This window comes from Ursus americanus, chromosome 17, assembly GCF_024610735.1.
Source record: "Ursus americanus isolate L20-20 chromosome 17, mUrsAme1.1.p, whole genome shotgun sequence".
NCBI classification, from domain to species: domain Eukaryota; kingdom Metazoa; phylum Chordata; class Mammalia; order Carnivora; family Ursidae; genus Ursus; species Ursus americanus.
Window position 1 is genome coordinate 4,923,552 of NC_142143.1, and position 19,571 is coordinate 4,943,122.

General features: G+C 50.9%; 1 protein-coding gene across 2 annotated transcripts; it reads left to right on the plus strand.

Annotated features, from left to right (window-relative positions):
* The first annotated feature begins 339 nt into the window (after window positions 1-339).
* Window positions 340-6,028, plus strand: RTL6 (retrotransposon Gag like 6). Of its 2 annotated transcripts, none has more exons than XM_045779874.2 (2): window positions 340-660; window positions 812-6,028. In XM_045779874.2, the coding sequence occupies exon 2, from the start codon at window positions 1,125-1,127 to the stop codon at window positions 1,842-1,844; it is 720 nt and encodes a 239-aa protein (XP_045635830.1). In that variant the 5' UTR covers window positions 340-660; window positions 812-1,124; the 3' UTR covers window positions 1,845-6,028. The 2 variants fall into 2 exon arrangements, with proteins under 2 accessions (XP_045635830.1, XP_045635829.1); XM_045779873.2 differs by having other exon boundaries at window positions 340-591.
* Window positions 6,029-19,571: the final 13,543 nt, after the last annotated feature.

A 19,571-nucleotide genomic window follows, 5' to 3' on the forward strand; every position in this document is an offset into this window, starting at 1 on the left:
TCAAGTTACAATATGAAAAGCATGTTTCATTAAAAATATATAATTACAACATATACAAAACGAGCTTTGCTCGTAGCCTTAGGAAAAATTACAAAAACAGGAAGGCATCTATCCTCATAATAAAATAACAGCAACCCCGGGACATCACTGATTGGCTGCTGGAGAAAGACGCGGAGCAGTAGCCCTGGGAGGCGGGGTTGCGTGCGCCACTTCCGGGGCGGGGCTTCAGCCGCCGCCGCGCACGCGGGAGCGGGAGGTCTCCATGGCAACCAGCGGGGCCCGCGCGAGGCCCACCCGCCGCCGCCACCGCCTCCGCCTCCGCCGCCGCGCCCGCCCCGCCCGCATCCCGGCCGTCCGCGACCCGCCCTCCGTCAGCTGCGACCCCGGCCACGGCCCCGGCCCCCGCTCGTGCTCCCGCCCGAGGCCGCCCGCGCCCGCCTCCCGCCGCAGCCCCGGCCTGACCTGACCGGGAAGCAGTTCTGCGGGCCGCCGCCGCCGTGACTCATCGGCCCGCCCGCGTCCCCCGATCGGGCCATCTTGGTCACGGCCGGCGCGGCAGACGGAGCCGCGGAGGAAGCCGCGGAGACCCAGGTACGCGCCCGCCGCCGGTCCCGGGCCCCCGCGCCGCCGCAGGTGCATCCGCCCTTTGTTCTGCGCAAGGTGGGCGCCGGGCCCCGCGCGGGGAGGGGGCTTCGAGCCCGGGAGCCTCTGCCCGCCCGCTTTCCGCCCCCATCCCCCCACGCCGCGGCCTTCCCTTCCACCCCTCTCTACGCAGTCCAGACGTTTCTTAAAACATCTTTTCCTCCTTCAGGGCACAGAACAATCCAACCCCCTGTGCAGCCCGCCTTGCCCGAGTGAGGTCTGCGATAAAGGAGCCGCCTCCGGAATCGGCATCCCCAGGGCCTGCGCCACCTGCCTGGCCCCGGCTGTGCGCGGCTCTCGGCTCCGTCTGCCCTGCCTTCTTGTTTGGTCTTCTCAGCCACTCTGAGTGTTGAACCCTGCCCTTTCCCTGGTTCCTGTCGGGGTCTACCCAATTTTAGCATCACAGGTGCTCAGGTTCTGGGTTACACACACCCCCTTCTCCCAGCGCACCCGTCTCAGCCTTCCGCTAACCTCTGGCCAACATGGTCCAACCCCAGACATCAAAAGCCGAAAGCCCGGCCTCTGCAGCGTCTACCAATGCCCAAATGGATGACGTCATCGACACCCTGACCTCCCTGCGCCTCACCAACTCCGCGCTGAGGCGGGAGGCCTCTACCCTGCGGGCGGAGAAGGCCAATCTCACCAACATGCTGGAGAGCGTGATGGCAGAGCTGACCTTGCTACGCACCAGGGCCCGGATTCCGGGGGCGCTGCAGATCACCCCGCCCATCTCAGCAATTACCTCCAATGGGACCCGACCAATGACCACGCCTCCAACCTCTCTGCCCGAGCCCTTTTCTGGAGACCCCGGGCAGCTGGCAGGGTTCTTGATGCAAATGGACAGGTTCATGATCTTCCAGGCCTCCCGCTTCCCAGGTGAGGCCGAACGAGTGGCGTTCCTTGTGTCCCGGCTGACGGGGGAGGCAGAGAAGTGGGCCATTCCCCACATGCAACCTGACAGCCCCCTGCGCAACAACTATCAGGGATTCCTGGCAGAGTTGCGGAGAACCTACAAGTCTCCACTCCGGCATGCACGGCGCGCCCAAATCAGGAAGACTTCCGCCTCCAATCGAGCCGTGCGGGAGCGCCAGATGCTCTGCCGCCAGCTGGCTGCCACGGGCACAGGGCCTTGCCCCGTGCATCCAGCCTCCAATGGGACTAGTCCAGCCCCGGCTCTGCCCACCCGAGCACGGAACCTTTAAGAATCGGTCACTACCCAGGTCGCATCTGCAGCCACGCAGACAGCATACGCCCTTTGCTACGTAGAAGAAACGTCCACACAACAGCATCGTCCTTGTTTGAAGACATTCCTCCCTGCCCCTCCAGACCTGTTCCATAAGGAGATCTTCCTTCATCACTCGTGGGCGCCCTGTTACCCACCTTGCTTCCTAGTGATCTGTGCTAGCTTTGTACCCGCAGTGCATGCTTCCCCTTGCTTGCTTGCAGCCCCAGCTCTCCTGGTGACCACAGCTCTGCGGCTTGGTCGCAGTGACCCCACAGCCCACTGCGGATCATTTGGGCTGATCTCTCCCAGCCCAACTAGGTTCACGGATGTTTCTACACCACCCTGCGCAGGCCCCCAGGGCAGCTCCCCACTGATGATGGAGGGGAGCCACTTCGGCCAGGTCGGGCCGTGTTCTGGGTACCTGGGGGAGGGGAGTCTGGCTTCACACCCGTAGGTGATCACCAGCCATGCCAGGCCCTGGGATGGCAGGCGGGGGCCTCAACCCTGCTGCGGTGGCCAGGTGTTCACTGCTGGGAGTGCGGTGCCAGCATTTCTGGTGGGCAGGCTTCCCTCTGCACATGAACACGTGGTCAGTAGGTCCCATTGTTGCCACGGGGAAAGCGCGCTAACGCAGCTAAGGGGAGAAGCACCTGCCGGAATGCTTGGCTTCAGTTGCCAGTGTTCTCTCGCCGGGCATTCTGGGAATCTGGAACTTTCCTGCCGCAGGACGTCATTGTGACTTTGGATCATGGAGCCGCTGCAGGCAGCACGTTCCTGTACATCCCTGCCTGAGGCCCACAGCGGGCTGGAGGGGGGGGTGCCAGCGGGAACCACCACCAGTTAGTGCGTAGTCGCCGCCTCCTCTTTGCCCCCCATCACTTGGCGGTAGGCCTGTCTAGCTCGAGACCTGTTCCCATCTTCATTCAGATGACATGCGGCCTTCACCTCGGCCCCCTCGGCCACCCACACCACCTCTAGGTCTCCAAAGCCACAGACAGCATGTCCTCCCCATGCCTGGGCTGTCCCATCGGGTAGACAGTCTAGCCTTTGACTCAGAAAACAGGGACTCCTAGCTGGAGACCCCGATCCTCTGGGATGCATCATTAAGCACTTACGGAAGGAGTATTTGCCTCTGACGGCCCCACCAGGGCCTTTGTGGCATTTGTAAAGGGAAAGAGCTGCAGTTTACCTTGGTCCTAATGTGGGGACAGGACAAAACTGGCACTTGGGTCCGAATTCCGAGGGACAGAACTCCACCTGTGACGGTGGATGGCCTTTTGGTTCCTCCCAGGGGATGCCCAGAAATCACTTTCTAAATGAGACTTGGCCAAGCCCTTTGGACCATGATGCTCTCGCCATATGTAATGCCAAATGAACCGCATTTACGTGACTGCCTGGACCATGGGGAAGAGGAGGTGTCTTACCCTGGGTCCATCTGCCCCCAAGTGGTCCTGGCTTGACTGCAGAAGGATGGCCTCTGCACCCACCTGAAGACCGGTGTCTTGGGACACCCAGAGTTTGGGTCCTAGGGTCCATCCTTTCTTCTGAAGAGTTTTGATGATGCTGGGGAAGGTGACTGCGTTCTCGAAGCGGCCACTGCAAGGTCAAGGATATTTAGTGGCTGCTGGGGTTCGTGGACCACTGGCACCCACTCATTGTAAACTCTGTTAGCCCAACTGCCCTGCTGAAAACTGCCTGAATACAGGCTTCAGGCCCCCTGGATTCCAGCCAAGGCTGTGCAGGTGGGACCATGGTGCTCATTAAGCATGAATGGGAGGGGGGAAGACACACAGTGGGGCCACCATTCTGGGGGGTGGGAGCTCTAGTGGGGGGTGTACAGATCACTTTCTCTTCGTGCTCAGTGCTCTGCTGTCTGCCTGCTAGGTGGAGGGGTGCAGGCACCCGGGGGACAGGAGGCCTGCTGGGGTAGGAGGCACCCTGAAGGTTTCCATGTGGCCCAGCCCGGGGAGGGCGGGAGACCCAGCTTGGAAGTAGGGCGGGAACTGTGCTGTCTCGCCGACCCCTGGGCCTACCCCTGTGGCACGTAGAAGTCCTGCGGTGCTTGCGTTGCGCTCAGCGTTCGAGTCGCGCAGCTGTGCGCAGCAGGGCCTGAGCTGCGGAGACCAGGCAGCCCCGTGACCCGGCCCTCGGCCATAGGGCGGGTGGCGCCCCGTCCAGGCTGACGCTCCAGCTCCCTTTGGTTGGGTGAGTTTTGTTTCAGCCGCTGGTGCTTCTGTTCGTGGGCTTGGCCTCGTGCTGTGGCACATGTGCGACCTGGAGCACTGCCGGCAGCTTTGGAAGTGAGTGCACGAGAGGCTCGGGGTTGCCCCGCATCGGACTCGGAAGAGGCCCCACATTGGGAGTCTCCCAGTGGGAGAGGATGGGACCCACGGTCCATGCAGCCCAGAGCCAGACCGCGTGACGGGGGAGGGTCACGCTGAAGAAGGAAGTGGGGGAGGGGAGCGGCTTTGTACAGACTCCAGGGTTGGAATTTCTCTGAATTTAAGAGAACAATTATTGATTTATAACAGGGACAGGCAGTTAGTAGTGTTAAACAGTGCATGTGAGCAAAAGTTTTATGTTTTTCATGGTGTTGACATTATTTGAACTATATTGTGGTTTTTCTGGTCTACCTGATACCCCATCTGGTAAGTAAACCTCATGGCATAACGGCATCATTTGAGATGGAATTTAGGAGAAGGGGTGACTTCCTGGTCAAATGTATAGTGTGACCTTGGGATTAACTTAATGTCCTAAAGCAGTTTGGTGACTTATAGGAAAAAGCAAAGACCTGGTTCGTGGGTTCCAGGTAAGTATATGATGAGTAAATAATGACAGGGGTGCAAAAACCCCCGAGAAGGTGCTGATAGGACTTTTCCTGGTGTGTGGGTCCCTGCTGTCCAGTGTGACAGACCACTTGCTGCGTGACCGCAGTCCTGGCAGTTCGGCTCGTAGGAGAGAGAAATGGGAGGGACAGTTGGGCACGTCCTTAGGCTACCTTAAGGGGGGCAAGCCCCACAGTTGTGTAAAAGGACACCCCCGTGGGCCACTGCCAGCAGTGGGGTTCGGGTGGGAGGAGGAGTAGGAGATCCTTGTAGAAAAACTAAGATCCCCAGTGCCTGGGAGGCGTTAGACGGGGGGCTTAGCGCTGAGGTCAAGACCAGAATCTGCTGAAGGAAGCGCGGAGCACCTTCTTGGGCCAACAGCGGTGGCTTCCCAGTGTCGGGAGAGGACTAGGTGGAGGACAGGTCCGCCATGTTGTCTCGGGGTCCTAACATGCGGTGTGGTGGTGGTTGGTGTGGAGCAGACGCAGTGCAGGGGATGGGAGGGACCCTCGCTCCTCACTGCGACGTCACTGACTCCGTGAGCAAGTAGCAACATACTAGGTCTCTTCATTCTCAGAGCAAACCTGCACCTTAGAGCAATTTCGGAGAATAAGGTAGGAAGCGAGAGGAGCGAAGTTGGAACATTTTGGTGGTTCTCCTGCCAGGCCCCTCCCTTCTGCCGCCGTCCATCATGGTTTTTCTTCTTTTTGTTGCAACGTCGTGGTGATTCTACCTTCTGTACTGATACGATAGTGTGTGGGTGTTTTCACTTCTGTCAGGGGACTTCCCGTGACACGTTATTACTAGTTTTAGTTTGAACCGGCTGTGTCCCCCATCACGTAGACGGACAGTAGTGCCCATGGTCGATCGCCCATTCTGTTACTAATTCCTCACCACTGGAGATGGAAGAATTTCCTCGTGCATAACGCTTTTCCCCAACGTCAAGTTATTTCCTTAGGACAGATTCTCAGAGGCGGGGTTATGGAATTAATACGAAAACCTTTGAGCCCCTTATTACGTATCGACAGAATGGTTTCCAGCAACGTTTGTCCCCATTGACACTGCCGCCAGCGAGGACGTACGTGCCCGTTCCACCGTCTCGCCAGCTCTGAGTATTATCCTCTGGCTAAATACTTGCTGATCTGATAATGAAACCTAGCCTCGCGTCTCAGTTTGCATTTCTTTGCTTTCTAGCAAAGTCAGACATCTTTCCATGTTAAGCAGTTGTATTTCCTTTTTTGTGGATCGTCAGTGTCCCTTGCTCTTACCTACTGGGGTCTGATAAATTTGTATGAGCTCGTTATATATTAAAGATATTAACCTGTCGTGTGTCATATTTGCTGCCCGTGTGTCCCGCTTTTTATCTTTGTGTGTGTGTTACGGACATTCTGACTTCTTACACAGCCGATCCACTCTCTTGTTGGGCACGGTGGTCACTAGACTCGAACACAACACGACGCAGGCATATAGGTTTTGTCCCTTTTGCTCATGGCTGTATCGTCGTACCTGTAACTACATGACATGGTAGGCGCTCCGTAAACCTTTGCCAGCTTGTGGCATGGGTGGAAGCTGGGTGCTGGGGGTTTGTGGGTGAGGGAAACAAGGCCCAGCCCACACGCCTGTGGATCGAGAGCCGTTCTCCAGCCTCAGAAATCCCTTTGTGCCGTTAAAAATCACTTAGGACCCCCGAGAGCTTTTGCTTATGTCGATCTTACCAACATTTACCATATTAAAATGGAGACTGTCTGAAAATATTTTGAAAATAAACTCATTACTTGACAACATAAATAGCATATTTTAATGAAAAGTCTCTATTTCCCAACACAAAAAAAGGTGAGAAGAGTGGCATTGTTCTCCATTTTTGCAAATTCCTTCAGTGCCTGGCCCACTAGCAGACAGCTGGAGTCTTCCCCCCGTTTCTGCAAGATCACTTCTCATGTAGCCTCTGAAAAATTCCACTGGGGACTCATGAGATGGAGTGGGAAAGGCAGAGAATATTCGAGCATTATTACAAAGCCAATTTTACCTCACCCCCTTCCAGGGTCCCTGCCCACTCAGAACCGCTGGTCTAAGAGCTGAGACTAGGCGGGCCTGCGGACACCAGCATCTGGTCCTTTGTGGTTTCTTTCAGTGTGTTATTTTTATTTTTTTCAAGATTTTATTTATTTGAGAGAGAGGGAGAGCACAAGCGGGGGTGGGGGGAGGAGGGAGGGAGAAGCAGACTCCCCACTGAGCAGGGAGCCCAACATGGGGCTCGATCCCAGGACCCTGGGAGCCGAAGGCAGACGCTTAACCGACTGAGCCACCCAGGCGCCCCTCTTTCAGTGTTTTAAATGTTAATGAAGTTGGTTCTGGAATTAGTCTGGCATGGAGTGTGAGGTGAGGCTCTAAACTGAGTTGTTTCCCCAAACATTTAAACATCCTGAGATCATACGTTCATTCTTTACTTCTCATTGATGTGTGTTTCCTTCATCGCATTTGAAGCTCTTATTTATTACAGGGCCAACTTTTCTATTATCTACTCATCCACTGATTTCCCTCTGCCTCCCTTTTTAAAATGACTTCAGTTCTTTAATTCGTATTCCTGTCTAGGAGGGCTCCTCCCCTTCAGGTTTTCTTAATGTTTCCCACCAGATGAACTTAAACATTAATTCTAAGGTTTCCCAAAGTCTTGGTAACAGGTGCAGAGCTTGGAAAGGCATCGCTGCTTTGGTGAGTTGTGTGCAAGTGGGGTGCTGCGAGCCAGGTGTGCCTTCCCCCTACCAGCCCAAGACCTTGCCCCCCCCCACCCAACTGGGGTTTCCACCAATGACATCTCTAAGACACGAGGTGGTTTAGGAACGGGGGTTAAAATCTGCCCCCCCCCCCCCCCCCCCGCTGGCTAGCCTGTTGCCAAGTCAGTGTCTTCTGCTATGGAAAAGTCTATAGAGTACACGTAACGCCGTGCTGGCAGGCCCCGGATGTCCCACAAGGACCCAGCCACCCACTCTACCTGACGGTGGAGGCATGGAGCTGCAGTCCCCCAGCCAAGCCCACTGTGTGGCCCAGGAGCCTGGGCTGGAACAGGGCCTGCACCCTCAGCGAACACATGACACCACCTTTCGCTTTGAGCTCCATGTACCCAGCCTGGTAGAATTCTATTCCGGGGCCCACCGAGTCTCCCTCTCAGTGTGTGCTGGCTCCATCCGTGTGGTCCCCAGGCCAGGAGTCTGGGCGTCATCCTTGCCTTCTCGCCTTCATCCCCACCAAGGACGAAGGCCTTCACCAAGGCCTTCCGATGCTTCTCCTCAACGACCCTCAGTCGCATAGCTTTGTGTCCCCACCACTGCTCCCCTTGGTCCCCCTGCCTCCCCTCATGCTCTTAGTCCTGTGGAAAGACCAGGGTCAAATTTCGTCCTCTTAGAAACCTTCCTTGAACAACACCCTCACACCCACCCCAGCCTTACAGCTATTACAAACCATCACGCTGTGTTAGCGAGCTTCTGCTCTTCTCCCCCGCTAGACCGTGTGCTCCTTGAGGGCAGAGCTGAGGTCTGATGCATGTGTGTCCCCAGCACCCAACCCCGGGGGGCTAACAGAGAAGCCGCTTGCGGAAACGTTCAGTGGTTGACCAGGACTGCATGACAGCTGGGAGTCTTGGGTCCACAACACCCAGGCCACCTGCCGAGGAAAACTGGAACCTCCAGCAGGCCCCACACCCCTTTGTCCTGTTTTCTTTTTTACAAAATGGGATCATACTGTATATACTCCTTACTGACCTGTTTTGGGTTTTTTTTTACCCACATAATATGTGAGGAGAACTTGCCAACGCCATGGCATTTTTTTAAAAAATGCGACTGATAAATGAATAATATCCTATCTCTGGACTTACCACCCTTGACTCAAACCACCCCTCGCTTTTGGGATGTAACTCATTTACAAGTTTTGTCATCATTAAATGGCACGCAGTAAACATCCTAGCAGCTAATGTTTCCTTGGGAATATGATTCCACGGCCAGTCTGCTCCTGTCGCGGGTTTGCTTTATACTGACTGCGAGGTCACTGCTGACACACAGGAGAGATCAGTGGTGTTTCTATTTGACCGTTTCACTGAGCGTGGAGTAGCTTGTGGGGCTTTCCAGGTGATTCCTTCCAGTTTTCACAGGCCCCAGAAGCATCTCCAGTGAATGGTGACATTCTGCTCCGGGAACAGAGGCAGCGGACCCCCAGCTTCCCTGCCAGAACTGAAGCGCTCACTGTCCCAGAGCTGGGATGTTGGCGGCCAGTCCCCTCGGGCGTGGTTTTCCCCCAGACTTGCCTGCAGATGAAGGCACTGCCTCACCGGGGACCGTGCCTCCTTTCCTCTGGCAGCGCGCACAAGCACTGGTCGGCGTGGGGAACCCCGAAGGGCCATCCCAGCCCCCGAGCTCTCTGCGGCACTGACCGAGGCCCTAGTGACCGTGACACAGCCCAGCTTGGCTTCTGCTGGGTCCTACTTCCTTCACTCCCCGCCGGTGTTGACCAGAGACCATGTCTCAATAAACTCCCTGCAGGTGAACCTCTGTGTCAGAGTCCATGTCCCAGGGACGGTGGTCAGTGACCGTCCATCCCATTACTCAGACTTTGTCTCCTCCTCCTCCTCCTCCCATTTCTTAATCCTCCCCCTCCTTCTGTTTCTTAATCCTCCCGCTGCCCACACAGACTGGGAGTGTTCCACGCCCCGACTGGCTGGGAAACAGAGCCAGGGTGGGTAAGCGACGGGTCCACCGTCACACAGCTGGTAGAGCCATTTCTGGGACCTGAACCTGGTCCCTGGGTTCCTCTTAATCTGCCTCTTAACCACGGTCCGTCTGGTCTCTACCCTGAACCCGCGGGCATCGCTCTGGTGCGAGGGAGGGTATGTGCTGGGTCACGACCTGGTTTGTACTGGACCCTCTCCTTTCAGCTCCAAGCATATGAGGGGAGACCACTGCCACCAGCGCACACACACACACACACACACGCCTACACCACACACCAAATGTCACACACATGCACACACACATATCACCGGATGTATGCACAGAAGCACTTGGATATAACGAAAGGGCATTTCTTCGGAGCAGGAAGGCCGTGGGAACTGGGAACCGTGTGCACCAGTGAGCGGGGCCTGGGAGACCTCCAGCCTCGCGTCTGCGCGTATGGCTGGGGCCGCTGCCCACTGTGGCCGGGGCAGGGGTGAGGCGCCCAGGGCCCAGGAGGTGTCCGGCAGGGCCCGCAGCCCGTAGTGGCCGCCGCAGCCTAGAGCCCCAGAGCGGCGGGGCCCTGGGTGCTCCCTGCGGAGCCATGGCTCCTGGCATCTGGGCTCCGAGTCCCACCCGGTCTGCGCACCGCCTCCCCGTCCACCACAGCTACAGCCAGAAGCCTTTCTCTTTCTTTCCAAATGGGTCATGCATGGTATATATTAGAGATACTATACTGTACCGTTTTTACATTGCCATCTTCGCGAAATCGTCATGTTTTTATAAGTTTTGAAATTGATCCTCTTGGATTTTCATATAATCTCATCTCTTCCAAACGAGAACATTATCCATGACTTTCTAACATTTTGTAACATTATCTTCTTCTCTTAGCACACGAGCAGAGGCTGGGAGGAGCCCCTCTGCGTGCTTGACTTCACAGTGCTCTGGGAGGCAGAGCCTGGACCCAAGATTAAGCTCTGGCCACCGTGCTGCTTCTGTGGCTGGTGACCCACACGGCTGCCTTGCTGGGGCCGGGCAGTCGGACCCTGCCACTCAGCGTCCAACGCTCCTCTGCCTTGTCGCTGGTCCGCATCAGGCACCGTTGGAAACCCATCACTGACTCGTGGCTGGCTCTCGGCCAGTGTGGCTGCCCTCCCCCTTCCCCAGGTATTCGCCTACTCCAGCCTCTGCTCCTGAGACCGACCCCCGCCCCACCTCACTGGGTGACCTCCTGGGGTTAGGAAGCAGCTTGTGACCCTAGCTATCTTCCACAGCCTCCCTGAACCCCAGGCGACTGACCAACACCCTCATCACAAACGGCTCGGTGGACTTGGCCAACTCTTGCCCCTCTTTCACACACCACATATCACACATACCACACACACACACATACCACACACCATGGTCCTTCCCTAGGTTCCATGGCTTCTGGATTTAGCTGTGGAGTTTTCTGGATTCCAAGAAAGTAACGTGTCCCCTTAGACCTGACGGTCACAGACGGAGCACCACAGTTGAAACTGATGGAAACTGCCCGCTCTCTCTGGTCCTATCCCAGCGTTTTCAGTGACAGGAAAGGCTCGTGCGGTTTGCGCCGGAGTCTCCAATAGCCATCTCGGGCTCAGGACGGCTGCTAAAGCCTCCGTCTGTCAAGGAAAGGCGTTTGATTTCTGGCATACACGGTTGCAGGATATCCAGCTGGGCTTTTCCTGTTGTAGCCAAGACCCAAACATGAGAATAAAAGGCAATGAATAAACTGTATATTCTGAACTCGGACAAGCCATCAGCACCCACACCTGAAGGGATTTCTTAGATAATCCATTCCACTAGGACCAAAAGCTCACATAGACTGGCGGAGTGTTCACCAAACCTGTTTGCTCTTCTTCCTGGACAAAAAAGCTTCCTTTCCCTCTGGGTGGGAGGGGACCTCTGTGCTCTTTCCCCTTCTGCCAGTTGAATCAACGCTCACGGTCAAGGTGACCTTGAAAATCCCATAGTGCAGATGACAGATCCATACAGTGGAGGGGGCCTGGGCCCTGGGTCACTATTTTGGGCTCAAGCCACCTGGTGTTCTCACGGTATGGCACAGAAGAAAGCGTGCATCGGAGCAGTGAGTGTGACTGCCCCTGCGGGCCTCAGCCAGCAGAGGTGGGTAGATGGGGGCAGGGACGGGTGGCCGGCCCAGGTGGAGTGAGCATTTGCTCCCCTGTGCCCTCTCCCCTGAGCTGCCCTGACACGTGGGTGAAAGCGGTCTGGCGAGGCTGAGTGAGGTCCAGTCGAGAGAAGGCCTCGACAGCCCCTCCAAGCCACCAGGCCCCCCAGAAAGCGCTCACCAGCCCCGGGCAGAAGGAAGGGGACAAGCCCCATTGTGTTTGAGCTGAACATTCTTTAGAAATAAACAGAGCTTAATCTTAAACACCAAGAGACTGTTCTACAGACAAAAATGACAAGAAAACCCTGGAGTCTAGCCAAGATGTCATTAAGGGACCTCCTACCTAGCGGAGAAGGGGTTCAGCAAATCCCACTTGGATTGGGGTTTGGAAGACATAAAATTGTTTCTATTTATATTACTGAGAAGATGAGACCCTTCAATAAACCAGTTACACATAATTTACTTAAATCATGAAAAAACCTCACGAAGCTATAAAATAGCAAACTAGGGAAAGCAGAGAAAACCCTGGTGTTCTCAATCCTACAGGAGCTTTGGGGGCATGAAAAACAGCATGTCGAAGGGGTGCTACCCTGAGCACACCAACTCCCTGGAGTGATTCCGAAGAAACTTCAGAATCTGAATGAGAAAAGCAAGCACAATGACACACACTGACTGGGCACCTGCTGTATGCCAGACACTGTTCTAGAACTGAAGAGGTCATGGAGACACAGAGACGCTGTCCTCATGGAGTACACGTCAGCAAAGCCACCTGTATGTCGTACTAGGGAAGGAGGGTAGAGGTGGCCTCCAAGGGCTCGATACCCAAGCGGAGGCCCAAGGAGGTGAAAGGGGGCTTGCTCCAACTCCGTTGAGGCCCTAAAGAGGAAAAGTTATTAAAATCTGTGTTTAGTCTTAAATCAGTAGCATCTTAGACTCAAGGAAATAGCCATCGTTCTTCCAGTTTGGGATTACACTGAATGTACGATTTTATGTCCCTCATAAAACTGACCTACTATGATGTACGTTTTACCACATTGTTAAACATGTTATTTGAAAATAAGCTAATGATTTCGTAATATGTCATTATATGAAGGTATGTAACTTCCGTAACTATTCTTCCCTGGCTTGTGATATATATATTCCATTCGATATTAATTTTTTAAAAATCAAGATATAGTTTACATGCAGTGAAGTAAACAGAACCTAAATTCATTCTTTGATGTGTTTTGACAAATGCATCCCCCATGTAACTACCACCGGAATCAAGACATAGAACATTTCCATGACTCCAGAGTGTTCGCTGTGCCTCCTGCCAGGCAGTCTCTCCTCATCCCTACAACCGCTGTTTCAATCCCTAGGCCCATAGAATAGCTTTGGCTGTTCTGCCACCTAGTACGCATGGAATCCTAGAGCCTGCACTCTTGTATTCAGGTGTCTTCTGCTCATTACGATGTATCTGAGATGCGTCCATGTTGGCGCATGCATTGGTCGTTCATTCTTGCTTTACTGCTGATCAGTGCTTCTATGGGTAGACCATGTTGATGGACATCTAGGCCATTTCCAGGTTGAGCAAACATGAATCAAGTTGCTATGAGTGGCTCCACAGAAGTCTTTTTGTGCACCCAAGCTTGCATTTCTTTTGGGTAAATACCTAGGAGCCGAATTGCTGGGTCATGGGTGAGGCGTACCACTTATAAGAAACTGCCAACCTGTTTTCCAGAATGGCTGCACCATTTAATGCTGGTGTTAGCTGTGTATGAGAGTTCATGTTGATGTATCTTTCCGTCTTCTTTTGGTACGGTCAGTCATTCTAATTTCAGCCATTCTGGAGGGCTTGTATTCACATCTCATAATGGCTTTAGTTTACATTTCCTTGATTTCTTTTTTTTTTTTTTTGAAGATTTTTTATTTATTTATGTGACAGAGAGACAGCCAGCGAGAGAGGGAACACAAGCAGGGGGAGTGGGAGAGGAAGAAGCAGGCTCCCAGCCAAGGAGCCCGATGTGGGACTCGATTCCGGAACACCGGGATCACGCCCTGAGCCGAAGGCAGACGCTTAACGACTGCGCTACCCAGGCGCCCCCTACATTTCCTTGATTTCTAATGATGCTGAGCCTTTTTTTTTTTTTTTTGCCAGCCATCAGTATACATTCTTTCCCCCACCCCATATTTCCCCAGTATTTAAAATTTTCCAACATACATAAAAGTTGGAAAGAAAACTGGATATTAAACATCCATATATGCACCAACTAAACTCTATAATTAACACTTTGCTACATTTCCTTTATCACATATCCATCCATCTTTCTACCCATCCTTATTATAGCTCACTTTTAATGTGTAGCAAAGTAGGTTAAAGATATGAGGACACTTTACTTCGAAGGACATCAGCATGCACAACACTGACTAGATATCGATGTTTGTTCTTTTTTTTTATTGGGGGAGGGGGATTAATCCACAATGAAACCATCAGTCTTAAGTACAGTATTTGGTGAGTTTTGAAAAAGGCATACACAGCTGACAGCCAAGCCCCTAGCAAGATGCAGAACAACACTGTGCAGAAATTTCTCTAGTGCTTCCCCCTCTCCAGTTCTAAAAACTTCTGTCAATCCAAGGGCACAGATATTTTGTAACTTCATCTAAAAAATACAGTTTTGACTTCTGCACATAGATTTCTTTTTTCTTTTTTAAGATTTTATTTATTTATTTATCAGAGACAGAGAGAGAGCACAAGCAGGGGGAGCAGCAGATAGAGGGAGATGCAGGCTCCCTGCTGAGCAAGCAGCCCAACGCGGGACTCGATCCCAGGACTCTGGGATCATGACCCGAGCCAAAGGCAGATGCTTAACCAACTAAGCCACCCAGGCATCCCCTACACATAGATTTCTGATTTGTCTCAAGTAAATATTTTGTGGATGATATGAGGGGTGAAATTTGTTTTTTTCCACATGGATATCCAGTTGTTTTAGAGCTACTTGTTGGAAAACTTTCTGTTTCTCCATTGGATTGCTTTAGTGACTTTATCTAAATTCAGTGAGTAAATACAAAGTTGGTCTACTTCTGGATTCTATTTTATTCCATAAATCTATTTGTCTGTTCCATGCTATCTCAATTACTGTGACTTTGTAATAAGTTTTGAAGCTGGAGAGCGTGAATTCTGTTCTCGCTTTTCCAGATTGCTTTGGACATTCTGGGTCTGTGCTGTGCAGTGCAGCAGGTCACCAGACATGCGGGGCTATGTAAATTATTGAAATTAGGGGCGCCTGGGTTGTTCAGTCAGTTAAGCATCTGCCTTCGGCTCAGGTCATGAATCTGGAGTCCTGGGATCAAGCCCCACTTTGGGGTCCCTGCTCAGCAGGGAGCCTGCTTCTCCTTCCCCCTCTGCCTGCTGTTCCCCCCTGCTTGTGCTCTGTCTCATTCTCTCTCTCTCTCTGTCAAATGAATACAATCTTAAAAAAAATAAATTATTGAAATTAAGTAAAATGAAAGATTTAGTTTCTCAGATACAATAATCACATTTACAATGCTCAGTAGAACATTTCTATCATCATAGATCTATGTTAGGTCCTTTCCAATTCCATATACATTTTAGAATCCTTTCATCAATTTCTATTAATGAAGCCTGCTGGGACAATGATTGGTGAGGAATTGAATTGCAGAGGAAAGCGCTCAAGGACTGACATTTTACTAATATTGAGTCTGATATAAGAATGTGGTTTCTCTCCCACTTAATCCAGGACTTCTTTCTTTTTTCCCAGCAGTTTTGTGGTTTTTAGTCAGTGGCCCTTACATATGTAATCCTAAGGATTTTATGACTCTTGACGCTATTGCAAATGGAATCTTTTGAAAAGTTGCATTTTGCAATTGTTTTATAAGACCAAAACTGAGTTTTATATTTGCTTTTATTTTGTGACTCTGTTAAATTCATTTAGTAGTTCTAGTAGGTTTTCCCCCAACTCCTTAGGATTTTCTACATACATGATCATGTCGTCTGTGAATAAAGAATTCAGTCCGTCTTTTCATTCTGTGCACTTTTTATTTCTCTTTCTGGCCGTTTTGCACCATGGGGAATTCTGGTACAGTGTTATACATGAGTCATGAGAGTGGAGAGCCTTGCCTGATTGCTGATCTTTGGGGGCACATGGCTGATATTTTACCACTAGGTGTGATGATGTTAAGCAGAAGGTTTCTCATCTGCGCTCTTTGTCAGACTCATGAAATTTCCATCTCTCCCTTTGTGAGAGGAACTTTTTTAAATTTGCAAGAGTTTTGTGTTTTTTTTTTTTAATCAGGAATGGATGTTGAAGGAATATTAAATGCTTTCTCTGTGATTTAGATGATCATTTTTTCTCTTTTCTTCTGGTAACCACGGTGAATTAAACTGAATGAATTTCCAGTGATAAACCAACCCTACATTTTGGGTTAAATACGACCTGGTAATTGAGAATTATCCTTTTTGTAAAATGTTGCATCTGACTTACGGATATTTTTTGAGTATCTTGTGTTTGTTATCAGTAAAGATACTGGTCTGTGATTGTCTTTTCTATAATGTCTCTTATTGGGGTTACGCTCACCTCATAAAACAGGCTGGGGGCTGTTCCCCTCTCTGTTTTCTGAAGCCATTTGTGTAAGATTGGATTCCTTCTTCCTTAACTGTTTGATGGAAAGTCGAGGTGAAACCATGTGGGCCCGAAGTTGTCTTCATCGTGAAAAGGTGTTTGATAGTGGGTTCCATTGCTTTAATGGGTCGATAGGACTACTTGATCATCGATTTCTTCTTTAATGAGCTTCGGTCACGCACGTCTTTCAAGGAATTTACCCACTTTATGGAAGTTAGCAAATTTATTTGCATGGAGTGTCCTAATATCCCTTTATTGTCTTTTTGAAGTCTGTATCCTATTGGTGCACACTAGTCCTGGTTTGTGTCTGCTTCTTTTTTTGATCATCCTAATTAGAGGTCTGTCAATTGTATTATCTTTTCAAAGTCCCATTTTTTTATTTTATTGATTCACTCTGTGTTTCTGTTCCCCACGTCATTGATTTCTGCTCTTGCCTTGATTCTTTCCTTCCTTCTGCTTACTTTGGGTTAAATTTGATCTTCTTCCCATTTCATCAGATGGAAGAGATCTTTTGTTCCCTTCCCTTGGAACCAGTGGGTCTTCCATGGCTGGGTCTGCTGAAGGGAGCTGCTCTGCATGGTTGTGTAGGAGAGAATGGGTCGTTGTCCCCAGTGTCCTTCCACTGCCCCACTGTCGCTCATGAACACTGAGCCGGGGCCTTCTCTGAGTCTGGGGCTCCCGGTTATGCTAAACAGTCAAGCTACCCTATATGTGGCCTTTAAGAATTTATTAAAATGTTAGCTGTTTCTTCCTTACCTGTCTTTATGGCTGTTTTCTCCGTGCTCTGCTAAAGGATCAATAGTCCCTGCAGCCCGTCTCTCTGCAGAAGGGCTGGTTGTGACTCAAAATCACTTCCCTGCATTTCCTTGTGGTCTTAGCTCTCTCACGGGCTCAAGAAAAACTGGTTTGTAGATTACGCTGCTTTTTCTCATCACTAGGTTGGAAGTGGTGTTCTCTTGCAGCTTTCTATGTCCTAAAACATGAATTGAATTTTTAAAACAATGAAGAAGAGAAATACCTTTCTATGTTCATGATTCATATGGCTTTTGATTTGATTTTAATTTTTTTTTTGAAAGGCAGATGCCACGTGCAGCGCCTCATTTGGATGCGTCTGGAGTCTTGGACGCTTGACTACCCTACGTTCTCCTACAAATGGACCTGGAGAGCGTGTTTGGAGGTTCCAGCAGGCGAGCACAGCTACTCGTATACCCTTGACCGAAGAACGGTCCTCCTCTATCGGGGAAGTTCGTCCTCTTTGACCGAGTGCACAGCTTCAGGAGGGATGCACATGGAGCAGTGAGGGAGGAAGGGGACACCCACCTAGCCAGCCAGATCAGCCGAATCAACCCTGGTGATCAGTGGGGTGACAGATGTTGCAGTCAGATTGCCCTCACATCCTGATTTTAATTTTTTTAAGTTGGCTCCAAGTCCAGCCTGGAGCCCGATGTGGGGCTTGAACTCATGACCCTGAGATCATGACCTGAGCCTAGATCAGAAGTCAGATGCTTAACCGACGGAGCCACCAGGAGGCCTAGCTTTTGGTTTTAAATAGTTGACAGAACAAGATACCCCTCATCACTGTCCCTTTTCAAAAAATTGTGGGCTACTTATACCTATTTATTATTTGTCAAGAATTTCACTTTTCATAAATCATTTATAAATTTGTTCTATTTTATAAAGTAATATGTGTTCACTGTTGAAAATGTAGAAAACAGAGCATAAAGAAAATGATAAAAGAACCTGGCATTTTCCACCTACTTAGAGAAAGAGCTCTAACATTTTAATATATGTTCCTCTCATTTTCGTTTTACACATAATTACTTAAGCAGAGAGTAATGTACGCTTACAGGAATGTAAGCAAGGCAGAAAAATACAAGGTAAGTGCAAATTTCGTGCACGGCTTTCAGATCTTCTGCTGTGTGGACGCTTCCACGATGCCGTGGCTCAAACGTACCCCACGTGCAAGTCCCAGCCCTGCTCCAAAGTCAGGTTCTAGATTTTCCTTCACTCGGGACCCGTGCCTTTCTTGTTGTGCGTCCTTGGTTTAACTGTGTCCCATTTACCTCCGATTCTCTGATGATTGCAGGGTGTTTCTTTCCACTGGCTGCAACTCCCAATTAGCCACGATTTCGAGGAGCTTCCTGTTGGCGGTCCTGGGGTTTCCAGTTAGAGCCACACTTCCTGGGCAGATGAGAAAGAACGTCTGTCTTCTCGCTGAGGACACCCGCCTACTGATTATTTTCTCGTTAAATGTAATTGGCTGCAATTTCTGGGAAGAGGTAACGGGGACGATAAATGGCACTTGGATCCTAGATCAGCTACTTCTCCTTCCATCATTTTGAAGACTTTGATAGAAAAGTGTCCATTTCAGAGAGATTTTCAAATTTACCAGCATAAAATCGTGCATGGTATTCTCTTAGGCTTTAAAAGCCTGTCTCCATATCTGTCATGTCCCTTTCCTTCTGGAATTAATCTATTTTCCTTTTTAAAAAATTTTTGTTTTTTACCGATTAGATAGGTCTGAGGTTGACTATCGTGCTCACTTATCTTTGAAGAGTCAGCTACTGATTTAACATATCCTGTTGTTTTTCTACTTCTCGGTCACTGATTTCTGCTTATGTTTTTCTCATTTCCTTCCTCCAACACCAGCACTTCCTAATAGGTGAGAAAGAACCCATGTCCGGCCTGCACATTAAGAACAGTGTGGGCTGTAGCGAGACGTCAGAAGCAAATAAGATTCCCACTCACTTTTGTCCAGGAAATTGAAGATGTAATAAAGTTCACTCCTTTCTTCCCCACAATTCTTGTCAGGACCTTAGAAGGGCCAATACTCATCCAGAATGTCCAAGAACATTTAGTTTAAGCTCTCCCGCACCGATTTATCAGAATAAAGCATCTTTTCTCTCCCTCCGGTCTTCTGTGAGGCTTGAGGTATCCCGGTATCTGCGCTGGGAGATGCTCCCTCGCATCTGTCATTTAAAACGCCTGGTCTTGCTCTGCTTTCCCCCTCCCCCACCCCAGCCCACCAGCCTCAGATCAGCCCAGGATCCCTTTCTGCCATCTGTGCGGGTCAGCAGGTGTTTGGGGACCACCCCCTCTCCCCAGTAGCGGGATGCCCGAGATGTCACGCCCATATACCCCACTGGGTTACAGAGCATCTCACTTTACACTTGTCTTTTGTTCTCTCTACAGCAGGAATGGTGTCCTGAAGGATTGGTAATACCTGGGCCGGACTCTTCACACTGTAAATCGGGGGATAACCGCAGTGCCTAATTCAGACGTTTACCTGGAGGATTAAGGGGGAGGAGACTCATAAAGTGTATGGTGCAGGGTCAGGTTCCCAGCCCACGGCTGGCCAGTGGTGGAGCCCAGACTCAAACCCTGGCAAGCCTGGCTCCAAAACCTTGCCTT